This window comes from Sardina pilchardus, chromosome 3 (genome assembly GCF_963854185.1).
Source record: "Sardina pilchardus chromosome 3, fSarPil1.1, whole genome shotgun sequence".
NCBI lineage: Eukaryota > Metazoa > Chordata > Actinopteri > Clupeiformes > Clupeidae > Sardina > Sardina pilchardus.
The window spans coordinates 21,914,495-21,934,073 of record NC_084996.1 but is presented as its reverse complement, the minus strand read 5'-3'; the positions used below and the strand labels follow the sequence as shown (position 1 = coordinate 21,934,073).

Sequence of the window (19,579 nt, the reverse complement as noted above, 5' to 3'; positions counted from 1 at the left end):
CCCGTTTTTCCACATTTTGAGGATTATGTCCCCAGTTTCGGTCTTGGACATCTGGTCACCTTAAATCAAGTTCTATCTTCCTGAATCTCCGCGACTGTATTTCCCTTCAATATATTTTTGCTTTAGTATAAAATAGAGTGAGACATGAGTGCAATTAGCATTCCAGAATTGGCATATGTGCCGTTTGGTCAAATTCGATTCTGATGTCCTGATGTCTTGTGATGTCCACCCATAGAGCTTCCACCTCCACGCAGAGTGCAAGGGTACTTTTCTCATCCTGAGGAAACGGTGGCGCTGCAGGCTTGCTCTCTCCTGTGGCAAACTCTGCAAAATAGTGGCAGAAGAAAGGAAACAGCCCCTGACCAATTGGTGATCAGCAGGCGGGCTTTGCGCGTGCGCCTTGGGAATATGATAATTTTGTTGATATGCCACTGGAGTTTCTCCTTTCGGGATTTAGTTAAATTTGCTCATTGTTTCTCCTTTTCCTGACTTTTTGGCTACACGTTAAGATTACGCAGAGTGTTCTGCATGACGGGCTGATGGAAAACGCAAGGGATCTGGTAGGTAGAAGGAGCGGCTTCAGTTTGAATCTAGCATAGCTAAATGTAATCCTATTTTCAGCCTTTGTTGTAGTGTCACTCCGCAGTGGCTATGCTAGTCAGCAAAGTGGATATGTTTAGCTAGCTACAACTGCTGGACGTAGGAGTTGCGCTCCTACACATTTTGTTTTGGTATTAAACTTGTGCCTTTTCTTACTGGATAGCCTTAGTAGGCTACTCACACTATCTACGTCAACATTATTCACAATATGCTGGTAAACCTAGAGCACTTGTAAAATGCTAACTCGTACCGGGCCCCATAAAAAGTGAACCGCACTGCAGAGGAAATTTGTAGCTAACGTACTGTTAGCCAGCTGGTCGGGAACATTAAAAATGTGTTGTGTCTGTGCCCGCTTTGCAGCTGTCATTTATGCTTCTAATGAGGAATGACAGACATTCAGTAAGACAGAATAGTGGGCGGTACGGGGCTCTGTTGTGGTGATTTATTCATTGTGAACAGTGCTAAATAGCATGCATACTCTTGTTCTGGTAACGTAATCATAGAAATCCACGTTTTAGGATATACTGCACCTGCTATCTAGTTTATCGTTCACTGAGGGATCGTAGTCCACGAAGTACAAAGCTTCTTCCAGGTATTGTTATTTCCCGCGTGACAGAGAGCGTACAGTCATCCTCTCAACTCCCTTTTATTGTGCTTAATTCCCCGGTGTGTATCACTATCAGTCACTGTTCCAGGACTGTTCGTTTATTTCCTATTAGAAACAATGTAACCTTTCAACATAATGCCCAAACCAATCTATCAGTTATTGATTGACAGCAAAGAAAAGCATCTGTCGCGTTTGTCCATTGATCATTTTTTTTTAAAACCATTTAAAATAGATGCAAACGTGGATGCTGCAATGCAAATTGTGTAAGTAGGCTGTCTCCCACTCCACACGCGTAGCTGTATTGTTAAAGGACATTAGGCTAGTATCATTTCCCCAGAAGCTGGAAACAGCTGTGATCCACTTAAATGAGCCAGTAGCTGTTAGTGTGTCACCTGTTTGATGGCATCTCTCCTAGTAAGAGGTAGTTAGATGACCATAATTCTAGCTTCAAAACAATTTGTAATCATTTGACGAAGATTGAAAGATGTAGAAGGTTCAAGCTAGTATTTGGGCCTATATGGTTCATTTTTCTTTTGCCATGATCACTCATTCAGGTAAAAGGGAAGTTTGGGTTGAGTTGGAACATCAAAAACGGTGGGCATTGCCTCCAAAACAGTAGACTTTTTCAACTGTCTGTCTGCTAATGATGGTGATGTTAAGTATTCCTAAAAATCCAAGTGTCCTTGTTATTATTATTATTATTATCATGTTTTTTTTTTTTTTTTAGATATATATATCTCTGCAGAAAGCCAGTGTAAGATAATGTGTACTAGGGACGGGCATTGTAGACCATTAATTCATGGTATTTTTTGCAGTACTCCATTTTGTGTGCAATTCCCTGTGAGTTAAGAAATTTAGGCAAAAGTGTCCAGTCATTCATAGTACTTTAAACTCTGCCCCTCATATCGCCTATAGGTTTGCAGCAGCAATAGGGCTACTTTTGTTTTTATTTTCTTGCTTCATCATCCCACCCTTGATCGATGTGGACGTTGTCGACATCTTTGTTTAGATCTCATGTGTATATGACTGTGCTGGAGCTGCTTTGCGAGTTCTGTTTTTCCTTACCATGGCCTTGACCCTTGACCTGTGACCTGTGACCTGCAGGCGGAGCATGGCGCCCGTTCGGAGCGTAAGCGACGGGACTCGTTCGGGATGTTTGACGGCTACGACAGCTGCAGCGAGGACTCCAGCAGCAGCTCGAGCTCGGAGGAGAGTGACGAGGAGGTGCCTCCGCTCCCCGCCAATCTGCCCATCATCAAGACCAATGGCCAGGTCTACACCTACCCAGATGGCAAGGCTGGCATGGGTACGTGTCTAGCTCTTCCTCTTCATCCTCTACCTCCTCCTCCTCTGTCTGCCTCGTCTTGTGTGAAGTGTATTAACAGTGGCATATTTGAATGTGTAAATCAATGACTTTTTGTGGTGTCAAAAATTAGGCAAATCAAATCAAATTTGTATACTGTGAGTAGGATTAGTGGCATAGTCTGTGCAGTAAATGGTACTGGGGTCCACAGTGAGCGTAATATCGGTCAGAACTGATAGAAGTTGGATTATATCTTCTCCATACGGTCGTTCCTTCCTGTTGATCCACCAATGTAACAGGGATGCAAGTGTGAACAGTCTATGGCCTTCGTACCATTAGTATGGTCACTTTTGGATTTGCTCCACAGACATATACTGTAGTTTCCTCATTTTTTTAGTTTTACACAATTCTTGTAACGGTTCTTCATATAGTGATCCTGGGTTGAAATAATCATAGTCTCACTGTCTTATCTCAGTTGAGCGTCTTAAACGCTTTCTGTATCAGCAACGGTTTGTTGTGTCGTAATAGCAACCCATACCGTAGTCCAACACCGTAGTCCCACAGAGTGGTTAAACAGTGAATTAAGATTCGCCTGTTCAAACACAGGTGTAAGCCTGAAATCTTCCTGATTGTTGATCTAATAGCATGCAATGAGGACAGAACAGTCCTTCTTTCAAACAAGAACAGTATTAAACATTAATTTATTTTCTGAGTTTTGCAACAAATTATTTTACTTTTGCACATATTGTACAAGTCTATATTAAAACACCAGGCATAATCAATGTGTACTCACTGATAAAGGCTTATTTTTCATTTTAAATCCACTAGCAAGATACACATTGCACCCCCCAAATATGTTCAAGCTGATCTTGTACTGTGTCGACACTCCAGCTCGGTCATCTTTATTAGCCATTTTCTATTCTGTCCATCCAAATCTTTGTGCAGCCTAGCTGCTTCTGAAGAAGTGAGATCCTGTAGTGATGTTGTTGTTGTTGTTGTTGTTGTTTTTGCTTCCTGTGTAGCTACGTGTGAGATGTGTGGGATGGTGGGGGTGCGGGACGCCTTCTACTCCAAAACCAAACGCTTTTGCAGCGTCTCCTGCTCGAGAAGTTACTCCTCCAACTCCAAGAAAGCCAGCATACTGGCCCGGCTTCAGGTAGCCCAAATACGTCCTCTTACTGTGTTACTATTGGTCAGCATACTGGCCCGGCTTCAGGTAGCCCAAATACGTCCTCTTACTGTGTTACTATTGGTCAGCATACTGGCCCGGCTTCAGGTAGCCCAAATACGCCGTCTAACTGTGTTACTATTGGTCAGCATACTGGCCCGGCTTCAGGTAGCCCAAATACGCCGTCTTACTGTGTTACTATTGGTCAGCATACTGGCCCGGCTTCAGGTAGCCCAAATACGCCGTCTTACTGTGTTACTATTGGTCAGCATACTGGCCCGGCTTCAGGTAGCCCAAATACGCCGTCTTACTGTGTTACTATTGGTCAGCATACTGGCCCGGCTTCAGGTAGCCCAAATACGCCGTCTTGCTGTGTTACTATTGGTCAGCATACTGGCCCGGCTTCAGGTAGCCCAAATACGCCGTCTTACTGTGTTACTATTGTAGTCTGAGGAAGGGCTGCAAAAGCCCGAAACATTAAAAAACATTATGAAAAATAAAAAAATAAAACATTTTTGGAATCCTCGGTGTGCGGATCTTGTACGACACCTTTGAACATTAATTTTTTGATCTCGCACCCGGCAAAGAAGTTTTACGGATGTGCGTGATTTTACTTTGTATTTTCAACTATTTGTCACATAACCACATTGCACAAGTGTGTGCATTGTACTATCACATTACATGACCTTATATTACTACACTCCAAAACACTGCCTTTTCAATTATTTTACACTGTCACTGTTGTGCATAGTTTTGTTAATATTATTATTGCACTCAATGTTATAGAAAAGTTTTGATTTGGAAGTGTGACTTTTGTATGTCCCAATCAGGGTAAACCACCTACAAAGAAGGCCAAAGTGTTGCAGAAGCAACCGCTCATGGCTAAGCTAGCCGCGTACGCTCAGTACCAGGCTAACCAGCAGAGCCAGGTGAAGAAAACAGGTGAGCTGAGCCGAAACACAGGTAAAGATAACTGGTATTTAACAGACACTCTACAGGCCAATTGATAGCTCAAGGGACAAGTGTCGCTCGACAGAATATGATGTAAAAGTGATAAAATGTGTGTTGCGAAGCACGTTGCATGCATCAACAATGCAAAATTGCCCAGATGTTGTCACATACTCGCATTGGAGATCAATTCAAAGTCCTATTGTATGTTGCAGTGATCGTGGTTTGTGTGAATTTTGTTTAGAGAATTTGTCACTAGGGCTGGACTATCTGGTTTTGTTTTGGTCGAGTAACACTTGTCTTCTGAACTATAAATTGACGTCAATCCAAAGTGACTTTTACCATTCATGTGTGTGTTCTGTGTGTAGTAGGCCCTTGCTGTCTGAGGTGGCACCATATATTGAGACCCTAAGACCACCAGAACCTTCTTAGTCGGTCACAAGTATCTTAAGCTTTCCCTCCTTTCTGTTTTTGTCACAGTCGTTCCAATACGTTAGAGAGCTCTAAGGGCCGTTCACACCAAGAACAATAACTATAATGATACTATAACTATAAACAAATATTGTCCTTGTTAATATGAATGATAACGTTCACACATAAACTATAACCATAACAACATGAAGAACAGCATCTATGGGGATCACTTTCAGAGCGATTTTGAGAACGATAAAAAGCTAACTGCCAATCAGAACCCATAATATTTTATCCATCACATTCAACACTTCAACACGAAGAGAGACTTCTTATCGTTGGCCAGTGACACTTTTATCGTCATGGTTATAGTTATTGTTATCGTTCTTGGTGTGAATGCTGCTTTACTCCGGGGATGTGTTGGCAGTGCTTTGGCGGATTCTCCTGTTTCTTTCACAAGCATCTGAATCTTTGTCTGTGCACATCTTTCCTCGCTTGCAGCAGTCCCAGTGGAGGGGTTTGACTGGGGACGATACATCGGCAGTGGGGACATGGTCGGAGCTCCCGTGAGCTGCTTCAAACACGTATGTACACAGTGAGAAGTGTAATGTTTATTGTAGGAAAGCTGGAATATGATTAGTAAAATATATGCAATCATTTGTACAAATACATGACAAACATTTGCATTTCAGACGATGTGTGGAATACAGGTGTCTGTTACACAGTTAAATAATTAGTGTTATTGTTGTTGTTGTTTTTTTGTCGAAAATGTTTAGAAAGGTTGATATGGTTTTATGCATGCTAAATATTTAGTAAAAGCAAGTCCTTAAAACCTTTAAAAATCTAAATAAATAAACAACAAATACATGCATGAATGGATGTCTGCACATATGTATGTAAAGTTTGTGTGTGTAACAAATGTGCGCGTGTGTGTGTACACACCATGCCACCATGCCATGTGTGTTTGGTGAATGCGGACATTCATTACCTCAGCTGACCTTGCGTCCGCCATTAGCAGCTGGTGGAGAGTGTGAATGCGAGCTGTGCTCTCTGTCTAGGTTCCCATGGGAACGTCTTGGGGTGACATCACTGACGGAGTGCGCGTAGAGGTGCCCAACTCCGACAGCAGCTTGCCCATGAAGGTCTACTGGATAGCCAGCGTTATCAAGCTAGCAGGCAAGTCAGACGCTGCAATGTTGCATTGAATTGATATTTTATTTGCTGCATTCATTTTATAGAATATTTAGCATTGTTGATGTGCAAAATAAGACACTAACACCAATCCTGTCTATGTCTAGAGTTTCATAACTAACAAATTAAGTTCTTTCCTCTTACAAAAGGATCAATAATTTGAATCTGATTTGGATCAATAATTTCTGCGCCCTCTCCTGTCCATAACAAAATGGACAAGACACATATACACACACACACACACACACACACACACACACACACACACACACACACACACACACACATACATGTGTCGATGATCTTGGTCTTGATGGCTGTACTCTGTTTCCGGTCCGCAGGCTTCAAAGCCCTGCTCCGCTACGAGGGCTTCGACGGAGACTCTGGGCAGGACTTCTGGTGCAACGTGTGCGTGCCCGACATCCACCCCGTCGGCTGGTGCGCGTCTATGGGCAAACCCCTCGTCCCGCCTGAATGTAAGAATTACGAGGGGGGGGGGGAGGGGGGGGGAGAGATTGCCCTTCTGCTAGTGCCAGGTGTTTAGGACCTGCAGTGTGATTTACTTGGGGAAGTGGAGAAATAGAGCCCTCTAAGGCAGGGATAGAGCTCTAGTGAGAACCAAGAGGGTTTTTCTTCAACCTTTCAATGCTGTGGCATCCATTTTGCTCCGTGTAATATGTGCCCTTTACCTTTTCAATCTAATTCCAGTATGAAATAATGTCTGACATGCACGCGATATCATTTTACTTGTGTTTGCTTGTTTTTGCCAGGTTTAGGATTGAAAACGATACCGTATTTGACAGACATGAAATGTTTTCCTTTTGAGACAGTTGTACCATATTAATGCCTCCGAACTGTGTTGTAATTTAAGGCCGACGAATGTGTCTATTTTTTTCATGGAGAACAGATGGTCATAAATATTCCAAAATGTCTTCAACAAGCACAGCACCCATTATAAATATGGATCACGCAACAAGACAAATACCTACTCTGTCAAGAACTTCAGCATTTGAACCCATTCATGTTTCACAACTCAGTGCCGAAACACATTTCTTGAGTCCTTTCACCCTTTTGTCAAAACTGTACATAGCCCCATTATTAGACTGCGTTCACAAAACCCTTGACTCTTCTGGCAAAATTAAATAGTCACCTCAAAACAGTTGCAGGGTTAGCCCAAGACCAAAGACTTGGAGCCAGCGAAAACAGACAGGCACTAGCATTCATTGCACACATCGTCCCAACATGGAGACTGCAGCCCTCAGGGCATGGACTGGGTCTCCAGACAGGAGATCTCCATGTGCATTGCCATGCAGTAAATGCATCTTTTCTCCGGAATAAAAAAGATATTCACACCCAACTCCGTAACATGATTCGTAAATTGCTTACTGCGAGCGCTGCATGCAATGCAATATGTAATGTCAGGCCGTCACAGTTTCTTGAGTTGGTGTGGAAAGTCTTGTGCTTACGGTAGTCCTGCTGTTTGTCTCCCTCTCCCACCAGCTCTTAGACACACTCCCCCCTCCTCAGCTTCTCAGATTGATTCCATCCACACACACACCCCAACTCCTGTGTGGCCTGTGTGTGCTCTCTCTACTGGCGTATAGTGGTGTCTTCTCCTCATACGCAACAACAAGTTTGAACACCTTTGAGTTCTTGTGCCGTGTATGCGTTCATATCTGTACTGCGTATTCTGCTTTAGCTTCTGCTGCCTTTTCTGTTGTAAAAAGGGTGCAAGTACAAATATATAGAATCTATACTCAAACAAGTGGCAGTACATTCATATCATCAACATATATCAATACACACATACATAAAAAAAAATAATGAATAATGGTAATGATCGCTTCTGCTACCTGTGGTAGGCATTGGGCCGGGCAGGGGTATCACAGTGCAACAAGTGTGTTTTAGTTGGAGAGAATGTGTTGTAGAGAGATTGAACAAGATCTCCAAGCTGTGCCTACTGCCTAACAAGGTTTAAAACGTTTTTATGGTCTTGCCAAAAGAGTGATTGATTCAGTGAATGGGTTCAGGCCACTAAGCATTTGGTTCACAGAATGGGGTTTAGCGTTTTAGCGATTCAGGGAAAACTAGAAAGGTGAGGTTTACAGTTTTTCTCTGAGGCAAACATAAAAAATAAAGATCAGTCTAAATGACAGTGATTATGTCAGTCCAAAGGCTTGGGAGTCTTGGGCGTTGTTGTGTTTAATATGCAAATGAATGAATCAAAGACTGTGAGCGCGTACATACACTGTATATACAGTGGCTGCAAACTGTCCCTTTTTAAAAGCTGCAGTTAACAGAAGCGCTCACCTCTCCTCTCCTCTGTTCTCCTCTCCTCTCCTCTCTCCTCTCCTCTCTCCTCTCCTCTCCTCTCCTCTCCTCTCCTCTCCTCTGTTCTGCAGCCATTCAGCACAAGGTGAGCAACTGGAAGGCTTTCCTGGTGAAGCGTCTCACTGGGGCCAAGACGCTCCCTCCAGACTTCGCCTCCAAGGTGAGCGCCATTTCCACCCTCCTCTCAGGCACAGGTCCAGGATCAGGCTTTACAGTACTGTAGTAGGTCCTCGGCCTGCTCCAGACAGTACTGTAGGTCCTCGGCCTGCTCCAGACAGTACTGTAGGTCCTCGGCCTGCTCCAGACAGAGATGGTAGAGATCAGAGATGGTAGAGATCAGAGATGGTAGAGATCAGAGATGGTAGAGATCAGAGATGGCAGTGATCAGAGTCTGTCTCGTAGAAAACATGGACTGCACGGCATTATGTGCGTACAGATGCAGACTCGCATTTCTTTGTTTGCTTTTGTTGCTGTAATCATCAAGCTCATTGCATGCTTCTTGTCATCTGCCCAATTTCACCACTCTTACACATACAAATTTACTCCTCTATTCCCATACACACACACACACACACACACACACACCTTTACATGTCTATACACACAAATATGCATGTACACACACACATCCCTATACACGTCTCTACACACACACACACACACACACGCTCCTGTACATGTCTATACACACACAAATACGTATGTCCACCCACACCCACAGGTGCAGGAGAGCATGCAGTTCCCCTTTAAGAAGCTGATGCGCGTGGAGGTGGTGGACAAGACTCACCTGTGCCGGACGCGCGTGGCACTGGTGGAGCAGGTGATCGGCGGCCGGCTGCGGCTCGTCTACGAGGAGAGCGAGGACGGCTCCGACGACTTCTGGTGCCACATGCAAAGTCCCCTCATCCACTCCATCGGCTGGTCCAGAAGCATCGGACACCGCTTCAAGAGATCAGGTCAGCCCCGACGCTCCGCTCTCCGCTCTTGACCCTGTGTGTGTGTGTGTGTGTGTGTGTGTGTGTGTGTGTGTGTGTGTGTGTGTGTGTGTGTGTGTGTGTGTGTGTGTGTGTGTGTGTGTGTGTGCCCGGCTACACCGTGTGAGCGCTATTGAAGCATTCCGCTCACAGAGCAAAGAAGTCCTTTTATAGGACTTGGTTTGCATTCCGTTGCAAATGTGCCAAATGTACATGCTGCTGTCTCGTCTGGTGGGAGGCAGTTCCAGTTCCATTATAGCGGAATTCAATTGTTGCAATGTAGCGTCTCAATCGCAATCTGCATGTAAACAAACACACACACACAGAGACTCTGCGGATGGAATGCTTCAGTTGTACGCCTGGTGTAGCCTACCTGTTAAGAATCCATTGGAGAAGATTTTGTGTGTGTGTGTGTGTGTGTGTGTGTGTGTGTGTGTGTGTGTGTTTCTGTGAGCTTAACACACGACTTTGTTTCCTCAGACGTGTCCAAGAGACTGGAGGGCCAGGTGGACGCTGCAGGGCAGCTATTTGTGAAGGTGAGCGATCAGACGATCAAGCGATCACGAGCGCCTCTCCTTCTCCTCAAACGCCATCGTCCACTCCCTCTCTTATTGGACACACGACAACCACCGGCCTTGAACTCCATAGTCCTATCCATACATGGGTCCAGAAAGATATTAAACGCCTTGCAGTAGTGATCAGAGGCTTTTCATGATAGCCAGATCCGTCAATCTGTCAGGTATACCCACACCTGGCCAGCACACAGTTGCCATCATTAACTAGAGATCACACATTACTATGGTATGCTAGAGCAAGCCAGTGGCAGCGCACGCTTGTAGTCAATCTAATTTAGTTTACACACACACACTCCAACCCCATTCGGCAGTGCTTGTTATCACCGTTAAATGGGTTTGGTGTGAATTGGAGTGTAATGATTTTTTCGTTTGTCAACGTTGACCTTTCCTTCACCCCTTCAGAGTTTCACCAAAAGGGTAGCCAGTGCTAGCGCTGACTCACCGCTGAGTCATCTCCGCTAGCACGTTAGCGTTAGCTCACGTAACACAAGATGTGTGTGTGTGTGTGTGTGTGTGTGTGTGTGTGTGTGTGTGTGTGGAGCAGGGTGAGTTGATATCACTACCACCTCCTGCCAGGATGGTGACTTCACCTTGCCAGAGGCGTTGACTGTCTGTCTGTCTGTCTGTTTGTCTTTCTGACTGTCTGAGTGAGTGACTGCCTGCTTGCCAAAGTGCCTTTGTGTGTGTTTTTAAAATGGCTGCTGCTCGCGTGTGTGTTTCCCTCAGGTAAAGTGTGTGTGTGTGTGTGTGTGTGTGTGTGTGTTTGCGTGCATGCTCTGCTCACATTAGCAAGTGTGTGTGTGTCCTGCAGGTGAAGGGTGTGTGTGTGTGTGTGTGTGTGTGTGTGTGTGTGTGTGTGTGTTTGTGTGTGCGTGCTTGCGAGAGTGTGTGTGTGCTCTGCTCACTCTAGCATGTGTGTGTGTGTCCCACAGGTGAAGGGTGTGTGCATGTGCGTGTGTGCGTGCGAGTGTGTGTGTGTGTGTGCGAGTGTGTGTATGTGCTCTGCTCACACCAGCATGTGTGTGTGTGTGTGTGTCCCGCAGGTGAAGGATGTGGACCAGAGTGGGGAATGGTTCAAGGACGGCATGAAGCTGGAGGCCATCGACCCCCTCAATCTCTCGGCCATTTGTGTCGCCACCGTACGCAAGGTAAGGCCACACACACACACACACATACACACACACACAGGTGCAGGAGAACAAGGTGAGGCCACACACACACACACACACACACACACACACAGGTGCAGGAGGACAAGGTGAGGCCCGGCCCTGCCCTCCAGGAGGGTACTTTGCGGTCGGGTTAAGAGGGTGCCCCAGAGGAGGGCTCTTACCTCAGCATCGCTCCACAGAGGATGAGCTCTACAAATGGAGTTAGAGATCCATAGTCCATAGCCATGTGCTGGAACGTGTGTGTTGGTTGTTTTGTAAGCTGTTTATTTGTAAGACACTGAGCTACTTTGGTCTTAGGTAGAAAATCAGCTGGGGGGCGTTTCCCAAAACCATAGTTGCTAACATGTTAGCAGCTCAGTTGGTTGGCAATGGAAAATAGCATTGCAGCCAAGAAAGTTGCAAACTGGTTTAGGGAAACGTGCCCCTGGTTAGCGCAGAAAGGGCCAGTTGCCTATGCTGTGTTTGGAATACAAATCCTCTTCATCGAGAAGTTGCTCCTGTGCAGTATTAATATAGAATGTTTACCTGTTTGTCTGCAACTGTGCACTGTCTAGTGTGCAACTGTGCACACTAGGGTTTTTATTTGTTTGTCTGCGACTGTGCAGTGTCTAGTGTGTTTACTTGTTCGTTTCTGTCGTTAAAGATGGACACAGGTGCAAGTCTTGTCATTGTGTTGCTTGTTTTTGATCTCAAGTCTTGATGGTGATGCTGCCAATGTACGTGATGCGCTGTGATGTCACTTCCTGTCTCAGGTGCTGGCGGACGGTTACCTCATGATTGGGATCGATGGCTCTGAAGCGGCAGACGGCTCTGATTGGTTCTGCTACCACTCCACCTCGCCGTCCATCTTCCCGGCCGGCTTCTGCGAGATCAACTCCATCGAGCTCACCCCTCCCCGAGGTACGTGCGTCTGTCTAACCCCTCCCCGAGGTACGCGCGTCTGTCTAACCCCTCCCCGAGGTACGCGCGTCTGTCTAACCCTTCCCCAAAATACGTGCGTCTGTATTACGCTCACCCCTCCTCGTGGTACGTGCGTCTGTCTAACCCTTCCCCGAAATACGTGCATCTGTCTAACCCTTCCCCAAAATACGTACGTCTATATAAGGCTTGCTTTATTTCGTGATATTAGAGTAAGATTTTTTCTAGACATGTATGCTAATTGATTTCAGATTTGCTGATTGCTTTTGGCAATCATCTTCCCAGCAAATTATAAATCCTATCATTGCTGCTATGACATGATCAACATTTTGATCTTGAGTCTCTCAAAGGAACATCTCATACTCATTGCAATATGTCAGGCTTCTTTGTCTGCATGACAGTTTAACTTAACATCCTCTTTCGGTCTTCTAGCTCTGGTTTCAGGCTGACTAGACACTCTCAAGCATATCCTGTGCTATAGGATCAAAGATCATCTTGCTTCTGTCTCTCAAATCCACTGTCAACTACGTTTACAAGATTTGCTAGTCAAACAGGGATCAAATCCCTCTGAATTGCGCAATTCATTAAGATTAAGTGGAATAAACTCTTTTGTGGATGTATTCATTTCACTTATGGATGTGTGTATTTCATTTTTGTGCAGTTTTATATTGTTTTATGATATTTGTTTGGTACTGTTCATTGTTCGTGAAGCATAGCCCTTCTCCATGTACTATTGGCCATTTATACCCCAGCCTGTTGGAATCCTCAGCTCGCTCTCTCTCTCTCTCTTCTCTCTCTCTCTCTCTCTCTCTCTCTCTCTCTCTCTCTCTCTCTCTCTCTCTCTCTCTCTCTCTCTCTAACTCCCTCTCTCCCTCTCTCAGGCTGGTTGGGTGTTGGTGTTTGTGGCTTTCATGGGTCTTTGGCTGCTGGGTGTTAGTCTCTTGCTCTTACTTGCTCTGACTAGCTCCCTCCCTTTCTCCCTCTTGTGCAGGGTACACAAAGCTCCCTTTCAAATGGTTTGACTACCTCAGGGAAACTGGATCAGTGGCCGCTCCAGTGAAGCTCTTCAACAAGGTGAGTCTGTTTTTACCTCTGCCGTCAGCCGCTGTGATCGTTTAATACTGTTTCTCATTTGTTGTTGAAATGAATAATTAATAGATAAATGAATAAATACTCATCAGGCCTGTGCTTTTATAAAGATGTAATGCATCAATGAGCCCTTTTTGTAAGATGGTTCTCATGTTGTAGTATCTCTCAAAACAGTTTTGTATTTCTGACAAAAAAAAGCAGACACATTGCACCAAACCATATTTAAAATCAAAAACTTAATTCTGGGATGGATTTGGCATGTTCTTACGCCGTATTATGGCCAAGATCAAGGTGCAGTCTGTGGTGTTTATTGTAGAGATGAAATAGCTTCTGGTGCTAAGTGTACTAGCGTGTACTATATGCAACTCCTATGCACTCGTTTGGAATCATTGAGAGACATAATTGTTATTGAAAGAAAAAGACCCCTCTTGTATTCAAGTATCTTAAAATTGATTGGAGATATAGTGCAGATGTTGATAATGTGGTAAAAGACCTCTCACCTGGAAGTAGATGATGATTTTGGATGGAATGTCTACATGTGTTAATGCCCCTTTTCTGTGACCATCACTTATGTGTTTCAGTGGTATATAATAGCAGTTAGTCCTTAATTATCATGTTAAAAAGGATAATTCATCTTTACAAAACCTTTGCAATTATGTTTTTGCACCTAAACACTGTTGTGCAGTTCAAGGAAGCAATAGAAACCGCCTTCTGTGGGCAATTTTAGTAACGAAAGTAAAAAAATAATCAGATAGAAAGAACTTTCTTTAGAAATGCAGCAGTCTGTTATCTGAAATAAAGGATTTTCCATGCCAGACATTGGGCAAAACCAAAGATATCTAAAAAGAAACAAAACAAATGTGTGTCCTCCACAGAAGCAGGCAAATCGTCTCAAACAAAGATAAGCATGAAGCCCTCGTGTACGACTGTGCAAATGAATACCTTTTTAAGAACATCAGCTTGTCTGGTTTGAGAAACCAGTTCCCTAAAGGTCTTACGTTGGCAGATGTATTAAATGGCTCTGTTGCCATAAAACTCCACATATCTGATCAGCAGCAGTGAACAAGTCAGGACTGAAACCCATCACCCCAAATGGTGCAAGGCCTTTAGTGAAGCGCTGTTTGCTTCACTGTCTACAAGTGCTGTAAATGGAGGATTATTTTAAAGCAAATTTTCAAGCACAAATTATTTTAAGCAGAAAGCAATATTAGAAAATGTATCAATGTCTTACTATTTATTTTTAACCTGGCACCTTCTTTGATGGATTAGAATATGAACAGTAGTGTGTATATCTGAAAAATTCTTGTTCCCCTGTATCATCTGTTGGTGTTCATTGTACTGTTTGAAATGTGTTTATGCATAATTTGTGGGGCCTGGGAGTGTATGCAAATAGATAATAAAAGGCAAAACCAGACAAACAAATGAGGAAGAATGTGTGTAAAATGCTTAATAATTTACGGGATTACTGTAGAATCTCGTGCCATCAGTGTTGCATCATAGTCAGAAACCATTTCCTTTTTTTCATGATGAAAAATGCTTATTGCGTATTTAACAGCATTGAGTGTAGCTCAGTACCCAGCGTAGGGTAGTATAAAAGCTCTACATGTTTTTATTCCAACCTCATCAGGTAATGTCTTTGTTTTGATTGTCCTGTAATGAAGTTGTAAGTTATTGTCTCTCCTGTAGTTTACTGTAAAGCACGGGACCAAAGGACCCGGTTATTTTGTCTCTCCTGTAGTTTACTGTAAAGCACGGGACCAAAGGAGCCGGTTATTTTGTCTCTCCTGTAGTTTACTGTAAAGCATGGGACCAAAGGACCCGGTTATTTTGCCATCGTTTAGTAACTCTCTCCTCCGTCTCCGCGGCGCCGCAGGAGGTTCCGAACCACGGCTTCCGCTCGGGCATGAAGCTGGAGGCCGTGGACCTGATGGAGCCGCGCCTGGTGTGCGTCGCCACGGTGACGCGCATCGTCCACCGGCTGCTGCGCATCCACTTCGACGGCTGGGAGGACGAGTACGACCAGTGGGTGGACTGCGAGTCGCCGGACCTCTACCCCGTGGGCTGGTGCCAGCTGACCGGCTACCAGCTGCAGCCGCCCGCCGCGCAGGGTGAGGCCCGCACGCCCACAACAAAAACAAAAACAACAACAACAAACCGCACTCAACAAACATCACTAAAAAAGCGCACAATACTAACAACAGGTAAACCTCAAAGTCAACGGTAGTACTGTCCACAAATGACAAAACAAACTAAATTGATTTATCCAAACTAGAAATCAAATCAGTGAAAACAAAATTTGAAAACACACCATGTTTGACGAATATCACAAAACAATTGAACACATCACAGAGCTACCATCCGAAAACACACTTAAAGATTAATTCATGTCATATCATATTTATTCATATTTTATAGACCGAACACCAGTCACATTCAATTGAAATTTGCATGCTAAAAATGTCATTCATTGCTTTAATAGTAATTGTAATTCATAAACTTGCAGGCAGGGGTTGTCCATAGCTAGCCTATATATTTTTTTCTGGTTGCTGCTCTGTGATTGCTTGAGGAAGTGACTGCTTGCGTGTGTGTGTGTGTGTGTATGTGTGTGTGTGTGTGTGTCTGTCTGTCTCTTCCTGTCCGTGTGTGTCTGCCGTCAGCCTCTAGAGAGCGTCCTCCAAGTGTGACCAAACAAAAGAAGAAATCGCAGCAGTACAAAGGCCAGAAGAAAAGTAGGTCAATTTACACCCGGTCCTTTGCCTCTCTCTGTCCTCCTCCTCTTCCTCCCTCTTTCCCCCCTCTGTATTTCCCATTCCTCCACCTCCCCCGGCCCATATTAGGGTAATCCCTGACATGCTGCCCCCTCCCCCCCCCCCTTTCTTTCCACGGTGGGGCCCACCGATGGCTTTGTACCAAAAGAGTGATACAAGATCTCTGTCTGTTTGGGTTATGTGGACTTGCTGAGCCATTAACACATTTAAGTAGTCGAGGAGGCAAAGATGAATCCACTGACCATCAAAAAGAGTCGGATATCCAATGCATCCGGTGTCCGCATAATATTCTCCTGTAACTGTGGTTGAACTAATATGGGTTGTGATCTCCTATCTTCTCACATCTCCTGGGAAGGCAAAGCTTGTAAAGGTCACTCAGGATGGAGTGTAAGGTCAGACATGTCCCTGTCTGTCTTGGCTTTCTAGAGCGTAAGATCCCCATTGGTAAGCGTCCAGTGAGTCTGACGGGCATCGCCCTGACCGGGGTCCCGCCACGGAGCCTCTCAGGGGACGAGAACATGACCCCCCCGGATTACCCCTCGCCCCCGACACCGCCCAGCGCGTCCGAGGCCGTGCACACTGTGAGCTCCTCCGCAGGCCCAGAGCTCAGCCCTGCCCGCAAAGCAGGTAACCTCCCCCCCACCTGCCAAGCAGGTAGCACAGCACAGCACACCTGAGCTTAACCTCACGTGCAAAGCAAAAAAAAAGCAAAAGCAAAAAAATAACAAACGCAGCACACCTGAGCCTGGCTCCGCTTTTTTTTTCTCCAGTGCAGGTAGCGCAATACACTTCGCTCAGGCTAGCATGTTAGCCAGGTAGCGCAGCACACTTCGCCTAGCCTAGCATGTTTTCCAGGTAGCGCAATACACTTCGCCTATCCTAGCATGGTAGCCAGGTAGCGCAGTGCATCTGCGCTCGGCCCCACCGGTAAAGCAAGTGGAACAGCACACCTGAGCTTTTAGCATCCTTTTGTGCAGGAAGCAGCACTATGTACATTAGCTTAGCATTAGCTTAGATTACCTGCAACCCAGGTAACAAGCTTGTGGTCACCTGGTAGCGTAGCTTAGCTCCTGAGAGTATGTGGCATGTGTGTTGCTCTAAGCTTCAGGTAGAGGGGGGTGCGTCTGAGCATAGATGCAGTACTTTCTCTCCTTTCCTTGCCTTGCTTATCCTTTCTCCTTTTCCTCTTTTCCTTTTCTCTGTCTCTTCCTCTCTTTTCCCTCCCTTTTCCTGTGCTCTTCCTCTTCCTCTTCCTCCTGACCCATCTTCCTCCTCCTCTCTCTGCTTTCTGCACACGTTTTGGGGAGTTGCCTTCCCTCTGGTTGCCTGACGTCTTCCTCCCTGGCTACCATCCTCTTCTGTTCTTCTGTCCTCCTCTCGTCTGTACTCCCCTTCCTTCTTTTCCTCTATTATCCAATTCACTCCCCTTTTCTCCTCTACACACCTCTCTTTTTCTTGTCTTCTCTCCTCTCCTCTCCCCTCCTCCTCTCCTCTCCACTCCCGTTCCTTCTTTTTCTGTCTTTTCCAATTCACTCCCCTTCTCTCCTCTCCACTCCTCTTTTTTTCTTGCCTTCCCTATCTCTCCCCCCCTCTTCTGTGTTTTTCCCTCCTCCTTCTCTCCTTGTCCCCTCTCATCTCCGTTTCTTTCCCCCTTCGCTCCCCTCCCCTCCCCTCCTCGCTTTGCCTTTTCTCCCCTCCCCCCTCCCCTCATCTCCCCTCCCCCTCCCCTCCTCTCCTCTCCTCCCCTCCCCCTCCCCTCCTCTCCTCTACCTCACCTCTACCCCCCTCTCCCCTTCTTGATTCTCCCCTCCCCCTACTGTCCCTCTCCCTTCCCCCATCCTCCTTCTCCTGCTCCTCTTCCTCCCCCTCCTCCTCCTCCTCCCCCTCCTCCTCCTCCTCCTCCTCCTGGGCGCTGCTGGCAGGGGTGGCGCTGCAGGTGAAAGAGGAGTCGGTGGAGCCTGACGAGTTCACCTTCCCACAGGCTGTTACTGAGCACCCGAGCCCCGCGCCTGGACTCTACATCAAACAGGAGCCCTGACCACCACCACCGCCGCCGCCATCACCACCACCACCACCACAGCTGACGGAGACCAGGGGGGGGCGCGCTACAGCGGAGCAGAACAGCCTATCTCTCTCTATCTCTCTCTCACACTCACACACACACACACACACACTCTTTTCACACTGCTGACAGCTCACCAGTCCCTGGAGGACCCTGCAGGAGCGGAGTAGAGAGGGGAGGGGGGGGGGGACGGGGGCTCCACTCAGGCTCCCTCCTCCTCCTCCTCCTCCTCCTCCTCCTCCTCCTCCTCCTCCTCCTCTTCGCACAGCTGCGTCAGGACTCCTGTTCCTGCTCCTGCTCCTGATCAGTCATGCGGAGCGCAGCACCTCTGCTCTGGCCGCGCAGATGAGGGTGAGACCGGGGGGGTGGGAGAAGTGGGGGGGGGGGGGGTAGCGGGGGGGTGTGAGGGGTTCATATGGAATCAATTATAGTGATTTTGGTGACAATACATTTTGCTCTCTAGCTGGTTTTTGTATTCTACAGTTTTTGCATTTTTTCCATGTTTGTATAATTTTTTTTTTCCTTTTTTTGGTTTTGGTTTTAGTTTTAGATCCCCCCCCCCCCCCCTTTTTTTTTTTGGAAGAAGCGGTGGGGTGAAGGGTTAACTCTTTTTGGGCTCGAGAGCTGTGTGTGTACATAGTGTATGGGTGTGTCTTCGGGATATTATGAAAAACAGGGTGTATAAAGTTAAAACCTTACTGGTAAGAACAATCAGATGGAGATACAGTATATAGATGGAAACACATACAATGACATGCATTAAGGTTTTCTGCCAAGTCATAATAAAATTTACTTCCTTTTTATGATATTATGCCATAATCATGATGACTGGTACCTATAGTTTCTGCAGTGAGTTTGCCACAATGTGGCAGTGTCGTCAAACAGCGAATGTTAAATTACACAAAAGGTTGAGATATCACTATTCTATATAGCCGCTTATATGTATACCATTGAATGTCCAGAGTCACATTACATAGAACTATAAAAAAGAAAAAAAAACTATTATTAAAAAAAAAAAAAAATATGTTAGTAAATTACCACAAGGATAGCATAGCCATTTGTACAATGACCATCAATAATCACAGCTGAGGGGTGTTGCAGACTAGGAGGCTCACTGTCTTAGACGAGGAAATGGAGTTTGGCGCTTCTCTGCTCTTCGTTTAACTACCTTTTAGTTATCAGGAAGAGACATGGAGCCAGGGGTGATCAACCAAGACCTTCCATTGCTCCAGTTTTGTTACCATTTTTACGGGTGAAACTAATTCAAACTTAGTTTTTCATGTTCTATTTTCTTTTTACTACAACAGTTTCATAAAACGTGGCACTGATATATTCTACCTCTCCAGAGAATCAGACTGGTGTGCAAAAAACAAAGTCACACAGAATCTTATTACATAAAAATAAACATAACAAATTGTTTTTGCAACCACAAAAAGTGTGTACGTGTGTGTGTGTGTGTGTG

General features: G+C 45.5%; 1 protein-coding gene across 7 annotated transcripts; it reads left to right on the top strand.

Annotated features, from left to right (window-relative positions):
- The first annotated feature begins 409 nt into the window (after nucleotides 1-409).
- On the top strand, nucleotides 410-18,467 carry mbtd1 (mbt domain containing 1). Of its 7 annotated transcripts, none has more exons than XM_062532432.1 (17): nucleotides 410-560; nucleotides 2,312-2,513; nucleotides 3,533-3,666; nucleotides 4,509-4,620; nucleotides 5,539-5,621; nucleotides 6,096-6,213; nucleotides 6,570-6,704; nucleotides 8,631-8,719; nucleotides 9,281-9,515; nucleotides 10,014-10,069; nucleotides 11,152-11,256; nucleotides 12,033-12,180; nucleotides 13,190-13,272; nucleotides 15,161-15,395; nucleotides 15,945-16,016; nucleotides 16,482-16,682; nucleotides 17,978-18,467. In XM_062532432.1, exons 1-17 carry the CDS (start codon nucleotides 540-542, stop codon nucleotides 18,091-18,093), a joined length of 2,145 nt encoding a protein of 714 aa, XP_062388416.1. In that variant the 5' UTR covers nucleotides 410-539; the 3' UTR covers nucleotides 18,094-18,467. The 7 variants fall into 7 exon arrangements, with proteins under 7 accessions (XP_062388416.1, XP_062388413.1, XP_062388414.1 ...); XM_062532429.1 differs by having other exon boundaries at nucleotides 15,161-15,488; XM_062532430.1 differs by having other exon boundaries at nucleotides 4,509-4,641.
- The last annotated feature ends 1,112 nt before the right edge of the window (nucleotides 18,468-19,579 follow it).

Excerpts from the sequence above, each read along its gene's own strand:
- mbtd1 (XM_062532428.1), top strand. The coding sequence starts at position 540 with ATGGAAAACGCAAGGGATCTG. Across the intron at positions 16,017-16,481 it reads GTACAAAGGCCAGAAGAAAA|AGCGTAAGATCCCCATTGGT; the intron begins GTAGGTCAATTT and ends TTGGCTTTCTAG. Across the intron at positions 16,683-17,977 it reads CAGCCCTGCCCGCAAAGCAG|GGGTGGCGCTGCAGGTGAAA; the intron begins GTAACCTCCCCC and ends CGCTGCTGGCAG.